This window comes from Carcharhinus amblyrhynchos, chromosome 4, assembly GCF_965287045.1.
Source record: "Carcharhinus amblyrhynchos chromosome 4, sCarAmb.v2.hapA, whole genome shotgun sequence".
Taxonomy (NCBI): domain Eukaryota; kingdom Metazoa; phylum Chordata; class Chondrichthyes; order Carcharhiniformes; family Carcharhinidae; genus Carcharhinus; species Carcharhinus amblyrhynchos.
In genome coordinates this window covers 25345740-25360479 of record NC_137327.1, presented here as the reverse complement: position 1 = coordinate 25360479, position 14740 = coordinate 25345740, and the positions used below count along the sequence as shown (strand labels likewise).

The following is a 14740-nucleotide window of genomic DNA, read 5'->3' as shown; positions in this document are numbered from 1 at the left end:
TCACTTTGAAGTCTCTAGCAAACTGAGGATCACCTTGTGCATGCTGCTCATTAACAATCGGATTTGATGCCAACATCAGTTCCTATTGACATCTGTGTCAGGCACCTGCCCTGAATGTGGAAGGTCGACATAGCAAGGCCACTTTCAATAGTTCTTGCAACAAAGATACATCTTACAGAACCACCCACATTACTTCCTACACAAATATAGCGCTGCACAGCTACACTGTTCCATGATATGTTTTTTTTTATTCATGTAGCTCAGGCTGTGTCTAATCTGAAAGAAACTTTCACTTTCACAGGTACGATTATCATCAGATTTCCATCAACACTCCGTCCTCGGGTCATGAACGTTAAATGGTGCAGCTTTCCGAAGTTCCTTTTCAGCCGACCAACCAATTAAAGCTTGGACCATGGATTGGCCCATGCTGAAACCACTCGGGCCCTTCAGCATCTTCAAGCTATTCACACTGCTTTCCAGATTTTAGATCTTTGTTATCCAGTTCGTCCAGGAGCTTTTGTCTCCTTTCCTGTCAAACAGAAAAATTAGTATCTTCCTGAGACTGATTTGATTCTTCTCACAAGAACTCTCTGTGTTTCTCTTTCTGTCTCTATTGGCTTTCTCTTTGTGCCTGCCTCTGAGTTGACCATCTTGACCCTCATTGTGTCTGCAGCGTTCCTTTATGTCTGCCAGCCACATGGTTTCCTTCTTAACTTTGTCCCTGTTGGTACTGCTTCCAGGCCATAGATTGCTAACTCACATGAACCAGTTATTTCTTATTATCCAAGAAAATTCCTTTATGATTGATGCAAACTCTTAGAAGTCCCTTTTCAAGCATTCTTATAAACATTTATAGCTTCCAGAGACATTTTGAAGAAATCAGCAATTTTCCTCACTGTGCTGTTTCCGGTCAGAGATCATCATGGACCCAATTAAAATAGACTCCCGTACACCAGCACAAAGTGGATCCTCATAACCTGTAAATTATTTTGTAAAAGCCCATCCTAATCCCAAATGGAAGCAAATTTACCATGAAGATTAATTGTGTACTTGGAGACAAATCCAAATGGCAATTTATAAGGCTAAAAGACCATAAGATACAGGAGCAGAATTAGGCCATTTGATCCATTGAGTTTGCTCCATTGTTCAGCCATGGCTGATATAATTCTCATCCCCATTCTCCTGCCTTCTCCTCATAATCCTTGATTTTCTCATTAATTAAGAACCTAGCTATCTCTGTCTTAAAGGCACTCAATGACCTGGGCTCCACGGCTTTCTGTGGCAATGAGTTCCACAGATTCACCCCCTCTGGCAGAAGAAATTCCTCCTCATCTCAATTTTAAAGGAACGTCCCTTCACTCTGAGGTTGTTCCTCGAGTTCTAGTCTCTCCGACTAGTGGAAACATCCTCTCCACATCCACTCTGTCCAGACCTCAGTATTCTGTATTAAGCAGCAGAGGGTAGAAATCTCAAAGGGGTTCACACAGGAAATCTTTGCAAGCTTATCTCAGTTTCAGACAGGATGTGTTGGAGTGTGACGGATGTGTGCCACTAACTTTGCCATTACATGCAAATTCTCAAAAGTATTTAGCTACTTGCAGAGCATTACAAAAAAGAACAGAACCCGGGCCAGCTTGAGGAGGCCAGTTTGAATCATTACATTGGCCAGATTTTCAAAAGTCAAAACTGGGGCGCATTGGAAAGCCAAGTGAGGCAAGGCTCTGTGATGATTGACATGTTAGCCAACCAACGACAGGAATCTGGTTTAGGGGCAGTTGAAGATGGGAAGTCATGTGATTTTTCTTAGACTATGTCCAGCAGGGGCTGGCTTCCCTATTCCATAGATTGTTTAAAAAATGTAATCAGCAATAGACTGATCAGCACCAAAAGGGTAGTGACCACTCCCTTGGTGGTGGGAGGAGGGATGCCAATCTGTTGCATGCAGTGCAACGTGATGTGCTGCATGTTTACAGGAAGAAGGATGACATTTCACACAGATTTTCTCCTCCGTAGGTCAGGTTTATATTTGACAAGAAAAAGTGAAAACCAGGATATTTTATACATTTTTACTGAAACATATAATGAATATTTGGGACATTTCCAGTGAAGCCAGGATGACTGGTCACTCTACTAATACTGAAAATCTGTAGCCTAGTTCCACAATTACTGCTCCCGCAGAGAAATGCTTATCAATCATAGGTAAGGAGATAGGGGAAATAAGCTCAGAAAAGATGCACAGCCTGCACTTTAAATCAGAGGGAGGTATAGAAGGAATCCCTCAGAACAGGTCAGATCCTGGTTAGGCCCAGACCTGGTCTTCATTGTCACGTTTCCATGGATATGGGGGGAACTGAGTCCTATGTTGAGAGGGAAAGGATTTACCGATTGGCCATATTAGTGCAGCACATGTTGAACTGGGATTCCAATCTTGGGAATCCTGAAGTTTTTGGCCAAGTCAGATAGACTGCTGGGCTTGACCTTTGCCCTGTTCTGAAATAAGGTGGGTAGCAAGGAGTTGGATCCTCCTTTATGTCCCGACCCCTTCCTTCAGAAGGGTTCCCATACAACTGAGGTGATCCCTCACGTGCCTCACTGGTTGTGGATCGCCTGCCAGGGGCCACCACCAGTAATGTTCTGTATGCCTTCCGAATTAACTTTTCATAATTTTAAAGACTTTGATTAGGTCACCATGGTGGCACAATGGTTAACACTGATGCTTCACAGCACCAGGGACTTGGGTTCGATTCCCAGCTTGAGTCACTGTTCGTGCGGAGTCTGCATGTTCTCCCCTTGTGGGTTTCCTCCCACAGTATGAAAGACGTGCTGGTTAGGTCCATTGGCAATGCTAAATTCTCTCTCAGTGTACCCAAACAGGTGGTGAAGTGTGGCGATTAGGGGATTTTCACAGTGACTCATTGCAATGTTAATGTGAGCCTACCTGTGGCACTAATAAATAAACTTAAACTTCAGGTCACCTTTTGTCTCAAAGACAAAAGGGATCCAGCCTGGCACTCCTTTCCAGATGTGTACACCCAGGCATTTCTGGTCATTTCTGCATTCAACCATTTAGTTCCTCAACTATTATCAGTTTCTATTGGAAGAGTTGCTGGGAACAACAGAAGATAATATTTGTTTGGCAATGATTCAATTCCTGCACTTTATATAAATGTTTTAGAGTCATATCATGAATTACACCCTTTCATGCAGCAATGGAAAAGTTTACTCCCAGAACTCTGTCTGCAACATGGCATGGTGCCCCAATTTGGAATTGTAGTTGTAATGTTTGGTGAAGTGATTTAAGTTTTCAAGTTTATAAAGTTTATTTCTTCGTGTGACAATTAGGCTTACATTAACACTGCAATGAAGTTACTGTGAAAATGCCCTACGTGCCACACTCTGGCACCTGTTTGGGGACACTGAGGGAGAATTTAGCATGGCCAATGCACCTAAACCAGCACATCTTGCAGACTGTGGGAGGAAACTGGGAGTGTTGCAATGTTGAGAGAGTGTTGCAATGCTGAGGGAGCATTGCTCCCGATTTAATACAGAAAATGGCAGTAGGAATGGGATTACAGTCCACAAATAGAGTTGCAAGGGCAACAGTAAGTGAATGAGACCCAGTAGCTCAGCATAGTGGAGATTCTGGCCCGAATGTGCGAGGCCTGACCTTCAAATTGTCTCAGTGACTGCAATGCCACAGTGTCCTGGTGTGGATGCTAACAAGAGATGGTGCCAAGAGATGTGCATTCATCTTGGACAGCAGACATGGCCTCTGCTTAACATCTCATCAAAAAGGCACCACTTTGAGCAGTGCAGCACGCCCTCAGCATTGCAGCACTTTCTCAGCATTGCAACACTCCCACAGCACTGCAACACTCCCTCAGCATTGCAACACTCCCACAGCATTGCAGCACTCCCTCAGCACTGCAACACTCCCACAGCATTGCAGCACTCCCTCAGCACTGCAACACTCCCACAGCATTGCAGTACTCCCTTAGCATTGCAGCACTCCCATAGCATTGCAGCACTCCCTCAGCATTGCAGCGCTCCCTCAGCATTGCAACACTCCCACAGCATTGCAGCACTCCCTCAGCACTGCAACACTCCCACAGCATTGCAGCGCTCCCTCAGCACTGCAACACTCCCACAGCATTGCAGTACTCCCTTAGCATTGCAGCACTCCCTCAGCATTGCAGTACTCCCATAGCATTGCAGCGCTCCCTCAGCATTGCAACACTCCCACAGCATTGCAACACTCCCTCATCAGCGACGCCTACATCTCATGATCAGTCCAAACCTGAATGTTGTCCAGCTCTTGCTGCATTTGGAAACATTATGCGATGGAACTGCCCACTCTATAATCATTGGTGAACACACCAGAGTGCAGAAAGTGCAATTATTCTGCAAATGTGTTTAAGGAGCCTTTTGTGTGCAAAGTAACAGCCTTTTCTGCTCTCAAAATAACAGTGACTACTTTCATAAATAACTCATTGACTGTGAAACATTTTCATCTACTTCTTAAGTATGGTTTCTTTCCTTCTTGCTTGCTTTTTTTCATTTGTGTAATAGTCTTTGCTGATTTTTCACAATATTCTCACATCAAGTTGAAGAATATGGAGCAGAGCTGACGGGTGAGAGACAATGAAGCAAATAGGTAGAGATGAAGTTATTTAATTTCCTAGGAGCCCAAGCAGGAATCTCTTATTTGTGCTATGGATACATTTAAAGTCTAGCGAGAACTAAATAAAAACCGTTATTGGTGCTGTTACTACATTGGTCTTTCACTAAGTTTTGGACATCCCCATTCCAATCCAAGCTCCAGCTCATCTGCTGCTGAAACCCTCATCCATGCTTTTATATTTATATCAGCCTCTATATTTAACTATTCCAAGCCACCGATCTTCCACCCTCCATAGACATGTTCATCCTAAACTCAAAATCCATTTCATAACCTTTCACACCTCATCTATGTTGGCTACTAATCCTTCATTTATTTTAAAATTCTCATCCCCATGTCTTCTCCTTCCTATTTCTGTAACATTCACCCATTCTACAACCTTCCAAGAACTCAGTTCCTCCAACTCCAGACTCCCATGCAACCATTACTTCTGTTGCCCCACTATTGGATGTGCTTTCCCCTGTCTGGTTCTGAGGTCTCTTAAAATGTATCTACTTTCCACCTCACTTTTTTTCTCTCGTTAAAAACTTCTCTCTTTGACTGGTTTCTCATTCGTCACTCCTCATATCTTCTTTAACTCTGTATCAAGTTTTAGCTGATTGCATTTCCGTAATGTACTTTGGAACGTTGCCGACATTAAAAGTGCTACATGAATGGAAATTATTGTTACTGTTATTTTAACTTTACCCCTTATTATATTCAATATTCTCACAAGATATGTTTGTCAGTGCTTTCTTCTTCAAATTTGGCTGGTGGATAGTAATCCAAAATCACATCAATTCCACTGTGTAAATGCTGTAGTGACAATTACTAAGTCAGGGATCATTTGGTTCGACTGACCCAACTAAAATTAACTTTGCTGACTATAGTTTTCTGATGTTGCTGCTTATTAAAACCCATACCATATGTTTGCTGAGTATTACAAAAGAAAAGAGCTAGACAATAAAATTGCATCAGAAAGAACTATGACCTAGTTGGGTTGAAGATACAGGCAAATGTTGGAACGAATGGTATAAGGACATGTGATTGAGAGAAAAGTAGTACAAAGTCATTTGATAAAGCGTAGGTTGTATAGATACTGTTTTATCTCTACTGATAATTGTTGAAGTCAGTAATTCTTCAGATCGGAAATCATCACTATTTTGTGACATTAGATAATCCGCCCACAGTACAGTATAAATTGCTGCAAAGCCATTTATGATATATTCTATTTTATACGGTTGTGTGATAGTGTGACAGATTAATATCTTGATGTACATGTAAGCAATTTAGGCCTTGGTGTTTAGGGCAATTTAATGTTAGTTCAAGGTTGAAATTACAGAATCCAAAGTTTTGTTTGATTGCTCTGATGCAGTGCACTTGCTACACCACAGAGTACTTGGTATAACTATGATTCTCTACATCTTTTTTTCAATCTTGGCTGGATTGCTGTGCAAAGTCATTGAGAAGATGGAAGGCATCTTCTCAAAGGAGGAAAGGAAAGCCAGAGAGAGCTTATTTCCAGACATTCTTGCTAATTATTATGTAGCAAGGCAACAGTGTCAGGGTTCTGGAACAAGTTGGGCCTTCCCTTTCGGCCCAAGAGAGCATAAGGGGATATTGGTAGCTCCAAAAAAGAGGGTCCCATTCATAGTTAAATTAAAATGAAGTTGCTGATTGTTGTTCATGAAGAAGGCATTTGTACCATTCTATGCGCTCACATCCATGAGAATGGTGTCAATATCACAATTATACGCTTCTCTCAAGGATATTTCTTTCAAAGCTATGCCATTAAGTTGGGAATGTTGGATGATTGTCTCAGAATGTAGGAGGGAGGAGATTCCTTCCTCTGTACCAACAGGCCCGACCCATTCCACTGACACAGACTCTAGAGTATTAGCCTTCTTCAGAATTTAACAGCATTTGGAGTTGTAAAGTGTTCAGGCTCTTTCTCATGTTCAGGTGTAGTGTAAAATTATCTGATCTGGTCATTTCAAGTTAGTGTGTATATTTACATTTCCGGATTGTGAAAGAAACATCCCCTGGGAAATGTTATGAAATCTGGGGTCACGCAGATGAAGCAACTTGTGTTGATGTAGATGATATTAAAACCCAGAGTCACTGGGTTGAATTTTCACACAGCAACCAGGGAGGGTTTTTAGAGGTGGGCATGCCAGCAATGCCACACTACCAGCCAACCTGCCCGCGTGTTCCTGCCTCTGGTTTATGTTCATGCTGTATGCTTCAAGGTGGTTGGTAGCTACACATCTGCCAGAGATGGGTTAATAATTGTACCAATTAAAGTGCCTATTAAAGTCACTCACTAAATGCCATTTGCAGTTTCCAGATAGTCTCATGTTGAGGCAGAAGCCAGACCAATGAAACATACTTAGAAACATAGAAGCTGGAAGCAGGAATAGCTCTTCAACCCCTCGAGCCTGCCCCACCATTCATTTTGATTATGGCTGATCATTAAATTCAATATCCTGATCCCCCCCTTCCTCTCATATTCCTTTGGCCCCAAGAACTATATCTAATTTCTTCTCAAAATTTCCTTCCCTTAAGGGGACATTAGTGAACCAAGCGGATTTTTCATAAACATCAACAACGGCCATCATTAGACTTTTCACACCAGTTGTTTTACTGAATGCTTCTGTGGTGGAATTCGAACCCAGTGCCCGCAGACCATTAACCAGGGTCTCTGGATTACCAGCCCATTGACAATAGCACAGCGCCCGCTGCCACCTCCCCCCCTCACAGCAGGAAAGCCAACAGCAAGTTCTGTTGTGAGCTGGGTTAATTTTTGCAGGAGGAAGTCGGGTCAGCCGCCTTCCCCCCCCACCCCCTGCAGGTTGACAACTTGTCCAAGTCGAAGGATGTGCCAAGTCATCTATTGAAGAATCTGCTGATGACCATGAAACTATTGTTGACTGTCAGAAAAACCCACCTAGTTCACTAAAGTCTTTTAGGGAAGGAAATCTGCCTGGTCTGGCCTACATGTGACACCAGGTCCCCCCCTTCCACAGCAATGGGGTTGGCTCTCAGTTGCCCTCTGACCAAAGGTAACTGGGGATGAGCAATAAATGCAGGGCAGCCAGTGACGCCCATGTCCCACGAATGAATAAAAAAAGATGCACTTTCCCCATTGCAGGCCTGGGGCCAGAAACGCCTGTGGGGTGGCACAGTGGCACAGTGGTTAGCACTGCTACCTCACAGCGCCAGAGACCCGGATTCAATTCCAGCCTTGGGTCACTCTCTGTGAGGAGTTTGCACATTCTCCCTGTGCCGGTGTGGATTTCCTTCGAGTGCTCTGGTTTCATCCCATAGTCCAAAGATGTGCAGGTTGGATGGATTGGCCACACTTAAATTGCTCTTAGTGTCAGGGGATTAGCAGGGTAAATATGTGGTGTTACAGGAATAAGGCCTGGGTGGAATTGTGGTCAGTGCAGACTCAATGGGCCGAATGGCCTCCTTCTGCACTGTAGGGATTCTATGAATTAATCCCTCCCATCCCCAAGCAGCTGCCATTGCCAGGGACTCACTGATGCAGCCCCCGGCCTTCCAGTGAAGGGGTTACCCTTCCACAGTGACAACCTGGCAGCTGATGCTACATTTTATTTTGAAACAATGAAGTATCTTTCTCCCATTGGCATCGGTAACACCTAACCTCTGAAAGTGGGGCTGCAGATCTTTCATGGCTGGAAGGCCTCTTCTTGGACCTCCAGCATCAGCCACTGTTCCAAATTGGCCTGGGACTCTGCCTTCTTCCGTGGGACCTTGCTGCGGTGACATTTCTGCTTTCCTGACCCTTATTTCAGATTGGAAACTGGAGATACAAATTCAGCCCACTGAGTCCTGAACATGAACACAAGTTATATAATCCCTTAATTCACAATTCAAAGCTATTCAAAAGAATTTAAATCGATGTATTTTTGCTGCCGAGTCTCTCACTTCTCAGCCACTATTTAATCAGTGGGATAATTTCACTAGCTGGCTAACAATAGTTACCGCAGATCCATTCAGCTTGCTGCATTAGAACTTAGTCCACGGGTGTGATGGGGTTCTGCAAACTCAGGCAACTTGTGTTCATTAATGTGGTTTATATTTTTCATAGTGAGATCGGCTTTCTCATCTCAGAGTTTTTCAGAATTATTCATAATGTAAGCCTACTTCTGACAACAGTAAAATAACCTTTAAACTTTAAAAGAATAGTGATTCTTTTCACATTTTTGTATATTTGATCCTGTTATGAAGTAAAGTATGGAAAACAATACAAAGCTGCAGTTAAGATGAGAGCAGATTCGACATTATTTTAAATGCTTGCTCAACTCGATATGCTAGGATAGGGCGGGATTTTCCTCATCCACCTGCAATAGGAGCCGAAATTCCCACCTGAAGTCAGCAAACCTTTTGCTGGTACATCAAATTTACCCACCTGGATCCCATCTGCAACAGTTCCTGTGGCAGGCAGGATCAGAAAATGTGGGCCATAGTTACAGCATAAATAGTTTAAGGAACATATATATAACTTTCTTTCTCTCAAATTGACTTCCCATTTTGCAATTGCCACACAAACATCTGGTGCTGCTGCTACTATAGCAACATTATATTTTGTTTTTCACTTGAGTTGACCATGGGCCAGCGACATTATTATTAGCGGCATACTGAAAATGTTGATTGCCTGTTCATCGGTCTTGTGCTATGCTCATCATTTCCACAATCTGAGCTTGTTGATTCCTATTTTAAACTTTCTTGTGTGGAGCATCCCCTGCTTCGATTGACGCATTCCCAGATTCCCTGCGCTAAAATTGACATCGCTCTTGGAAAACATCCGATACCTGACACACTGAGGATGGACACCTTCTCAGAGACGCTATGAAAATAGCTACACAACAGTTGCAAATATTGTTCTACTAAATGCCCCCACACGATTTTCCTAGCGTTGACTTCAGTGAAAAGGAAAATTCAGTGGGCCACATATTGGATGGGCCATTTTAAATCGCCCATTTTACAACGTCAACCATTTAATAGGACTTCCAAAATATCCGAGAGAAGAGACATTTAGAGTTGTTTCTGGTATCTGCTGGTAAGGGAGTGTCTGCAGACCTTCAAACTCTCCCTGACAATGGATGGCAAAGCCCAGTGTTGCTGGAGTTCATTCAGACCCAAAATCAGGGGATCTGAGGTGAGAGGGGTACCAGAGCAGGCAATGAGAATGGGAAATGGTCTGGTATCTGGTGACACCAAGGATATCAGCGGAAAGGTCATGACAATTGGGGCAGAAAGCTCCTTATGGATTTTTCAAGAGAACACTTCATCATTGCTGCGACTTCTAAAAATTGCTTTAAAGTAAGCAGTTTGCAAATGAAAAATGCTGACTTTGACATGGTTTTGAAGTGACATAGCTTCAGATGTAACGAGAGATAGTTTTGCCCTGATGACTACGTGGATCAACTTATTTTGGAAACATTTCTCTTTGCAGGTTGCGACGATGTCAGACTAAACTCACTGCAGCTCGCAAGATTTCACTTCCTGCACACAGGAACAAAACAATTTCTGAATTCTCCTCGTTCCTGGCAGTAGGTTAGAAAGGATGTTTTTGAAGCTGTGATGGAATGGTAAATGAGTTAAAACATTCACTTTACTGAATGGCGTAGGAGTATTGTGACCAAGGGTAGCATGGTGACACAATGATTAGCACTATTGCCCCACAGCGCCAAGGGCCCGAGTTCAATTTCAGCCTCCAGTGACTGTCTGTGTGGAGTTTGCACATACATGTGAACTGCATTCTCATGTCACCATTTGAAACTCATTTCTTCTGCAGTTTTAACACCTAAAATCCTATTGTTCCCCACTTCACTTAAGTAAATATCTGCTTACCGTGCTGCTAAACTAATTTGTATATCAAAACCCCTTCAAACAACTGTACTCCTATCAATTTTTCTTTCACCCCATTCTTCAGACTTCATTTTATTCACATTTGTTTAATCTTTATTACATTTTTACTATTTTGAACTAAAACTGCTCTTTACACCAGAATTTACTATTCTTAACAAAAAGCACTAAATAACATAACCTTTACTATTTAAACAACTTTAACATGATAAAATATGCCAGGTGCTTCACAAGTATTCACATTTAGTGTTGCGGGTGGGGGTGGGGCGGGGAGGTAAGGATGGAAGAGACGGGGATGGAGGAGTTTAATAGACTGTTTACAGGACAGAGAATAAGCTGGGATTATCAATGCTTTCTGGTATGATCCTGGTAGAATGAGTTGTTTTAGTTGATGAAAGCAGCAGCAGCAGATAGTTCTTTCTGTGGGTCCAGCCAGAGCTGTGGTGGTTGTCTAGTCTGGAGGACAATGCATGCTAACGCGTCCTGAAGGGATTAGTTTGTCGCTTTGTGTCATTCCATTGGGTAAAGAGCTACTCGATGTACAATGAGAAAAAGCATAATCATGGCCACAGAGGGTGAAGGACATTTCCATAATTGCGTAATTTTTCCATCTAAAATGAGGAATTGCTGCAATATAATTACTAACTCTGGGCTTACCTCACATGTTAAAGAATGCTACTGAAGTCTAAAATAGAATCAGCTATGCTATCTACATGATCTTGGTTTGCATATCTACTTTTGCCATACACAACAGGCTTTACTAACATGCCCAACTTATCCAAAGTTCTACAGACATCAGGGACACAGTGAAGTATATCATAGATCTTTAGGTCCATAGTGGACACCATCTCACTGGCCCTACACTCAACCCTGGAGCAGCTGGATGACAAAGACACCTATGTCAGATTCCTATTTATTAACTACAACTCTGCCTTCAACACCATTATTCCTACGAGACTCATCTCCAAACTCCATGGCCAGGTGCTTGGTTCTTTCCTCTGTGACTGAATCCTAGACTTTTTATCCCACAGACTGCAATCAGTAAGAATAGGCCACAACACCTCATCCACCATCGTACTCAACACCAGCTGTGTCCTCAGCCCCTTACTATATTCCTTATACACCTATGATTGTGTGGGCAAATTCCCCTCCAGTTTGATTTTCAAGTTTGCTGATGACACCACCATAGTGTGTTAGATCTCCAACAATGGTGAGGCGGAACACAGGAAAAAGATAGATGACCTGGTGAACTGATGAGACAACAATAATCTCTCCTTCAATATCAGCAAAATGAAGGAAATAGTCATTGACTTCAGGAATCATTGTGGAAGACATGCTCCTGTCTACATCAACAGGGATGAAGTGGAGAAGGTCGAGATCTTCAAGTTTCTAGGTGTCCAAGTCACCAACAATCTTTCCTGGTCCCTCCGCACAAATGTATAGTTAAGAAATCCCACCAATGCCTCTACTTTCTCAGCAGGCGAAGGAAATTGTCAGCTACGACTCTCACCAACTTTTACAGATGCACCATGGAAAGCATTCTTCCTGGTTGTACCACAGTTTGGTATCGCTCCTGTTCTGCCCAAGACCGCAAGGAACTACAAAGTGAACAAAGCCCAAGCCGTAACACAAACCAACCTCTCATCCATCGACTTTGTTTATATCTCCTGCTGCCTCGGAAAAGCAGCCAGCATTAGCAAAAAACCTAGTGGACCTACTCTTTTCCATCTTTTTCTGTCGGGAAAAAGATACAAAAGCCTTAGGTCACATATCAACTGACCCTGCTGCCATTGGACTTTTGGATGGATCTGCCTCATATTAAGTTGACCTTTCTCTACACCTTAACTATGACACTACATTCCGCACCCTCTCCTTTCCTTCTGTATGAACAGTACGCACAAGAAACAATGCCTTTCATTATACATGTGACAGTAATAAATCAAATTGAAGGCAAAGGTATTGAGGGATTGACACTTTGAGCGTTCCTAAGCAATAACATCATGAAGAAAACTGTTTTCTTCCACAGAGCACATTAGAAATTTACAGAAATCCATTGTTTCCTGGACTTGTATTAAAAAAAATCTGTTTTTGAAACCACTATGAAACTAAGTTAAACTGTAAATGAAACATTGACTGGAATACACACAAAGGGGAAAACATTTTGTTTCTGATACCTTTGTGATCTAGATTTTCACACGACAGTATTGAAAGAAACTATATTCTGCTGTCAGAAACTAACACAATTTACAATGTGAGTGGAAATTTCAAATTAAAAGACTTACACCACACAAAACCTTTCATCAAACCTAACGGGGCTTCCCAGAAAGCACAAAATGGAACTTGAGCAACTTACAACGTAAAAGATTTACAGGTAAAATAAAGGTGAGGTGGGTGGGGGGAAATTTCTAGTCATAGAACAACAAGTCGTAATTGCCTCTGTTCTCATTGCTGTGAGCTTCGTTCTCACGTCATCTATAAGCTTCTGATGCAATTCTTGGAGGCACAGCTTTAAAATTAATAATTTCCAACATGATCCGTGTCAGTAAAAGATAGGATTATCATTTAGTCCAATCTTTCAAACAATTAATAAAACAAAAACACAAACTCATTTACTACAAATAGAAAAATAATTACGTCTGTCAAGTGCACAAAATTTAAGCAAACCTGGAAAATCTCAGCAGGTCTGGCAACACCAGGAAGGAGAGAAAAGTGCTGAGTTTTCAAGTCCAGACAATCCTTTGTCAAAGCTTTGACAAAGGATCAGCTTGGGTTTGATACTGCCCCATCAGGTTTTTAGGCATTGGGTGCGGAGGGGGGGGGGGGGGGGGGGGGTGGCGGTGGATAGTGTGAAATTGAAGGGATAGTATTCCCTCTGAGTTTCCACCTGCCCCCTGACCACATAACGATTTTACACTGGGATGGGCAAGGTCTGGGGTGGGAAGCCTGACCTTTTAAAGTTTACTTATTAGTGTCCCAGGTAGGCTTACATTAACACTGCAATGAAGTTACTGTGAGATTCTCACAGTAGTCACCACACTCCAGCTGGTACACTGAGGAAGAATTTAACATATCCAATGCACCTAACCAGTCTTTCGGACTGTGAAAGGAAACCAGAGCACCCAGAGGAAACCCACACAGACATGGGGAGAAGGTGCAGCCTTCGCACACAGAAAGATAGAAGATAGGAGAAGAAGGAGGCTATTTGTCCCTTTGAGCCTGCTCTGCCAATCATTACAATCATGGCTGATCATCCAACCCAAAAGCCTAATCCTGCTTTTTCCCCATAACCTTTGATCCCATTTGTCCCAAGTGCTATATCCAGCCGCCTCCTGAATACATTCAATGTTTTGGCATCAACTAAAACAGACAGTGACCCAAGCCAGGAATCGAATCTGGATCCTTGGCACTGTGAGGCAGCAGTGTTAACCATTGTGCCACCCATGCCCCAGTTGAGCTTTTCAGTGACTAATTATTAACATCCTAAGTGTCGTTCTGGCCCGCTGCAATTTTAAGGTAGGCTGGAGGATTGTACTTGTGTGGAAGAAGGCCAAACATCAACAGATTTACATCTTGGGTGGTTTGTGCCAGTCCACTGCAGCAATGTTACTGAAGGAACTGGAAAGCTGCAGGACTTTCTCCTGAATGAAGGACGGAAGTCTTGCCTGCAGCCATTTAACTCTTATTCAAAGGTAAAATGGCTGCAGGACGCTTGGAATTGGCAGGGATGTGTTTCCCATTAACTCTTTGGAACACGAGAAGCGAGAGCCCCCACCATCTGAAAACTTCAGGCCTGAGATTAGGGCGCCAAGGTGACACAGTGGTTAGCTCTGCTGCCTCACAGCACCAGGGAACTGGGATCGATTCCCTACTTGGGTCATTGAGTCTGCACGTTCTCCTCATGTCTGCATGGGTTTCCTCTGGGTGATGCGGTTTCCTCCCACGGTCCGAACGATGTACTGGTTAGGTGCATTCGCCATCCTAAATTCTCCCTCAGTGCACCTGAACAGGCACCAGAGTGTGGCAAATAGGGGACTTTCATAATAACTTCATTGCAATGTAAGCCTACTTGTGACACTAATAAATAAACTTTAAATAAACAGGCTCGTTAAACCTGATCCCAATGGCTGGGGAAGGGATGGAATTGGTAGTAAGAATAAGCAGCCTGTGGCAGTGGGGCGAGGTGGCATG

General features: G+C 42.9%; 1 protein-coding gene across 1 annotated transcript in view; it reads right to left on the bottom strand.

Annotated features, from left to right (window-relative positions):
* Nucleotides 1-13024, bottom strand: part of dpep1 (dipeptidase 1) — a 91763-nt gene extending 78739 nt beyond the window's left edge. The window contains exon 1 of the mRNA XM_080187055.1: nucleotides 13020-13024. Within this exon, the coding sequence (XP_080043181.1) occupies nucleotides 13020-13024 (5 nt within the window). The remainder of the gene's footprint in view (nucleotides 1-13019) is intronic.
* Between the last annotated feature and the right edge of the window lie 1716 nt (nucleotides 13025-14740).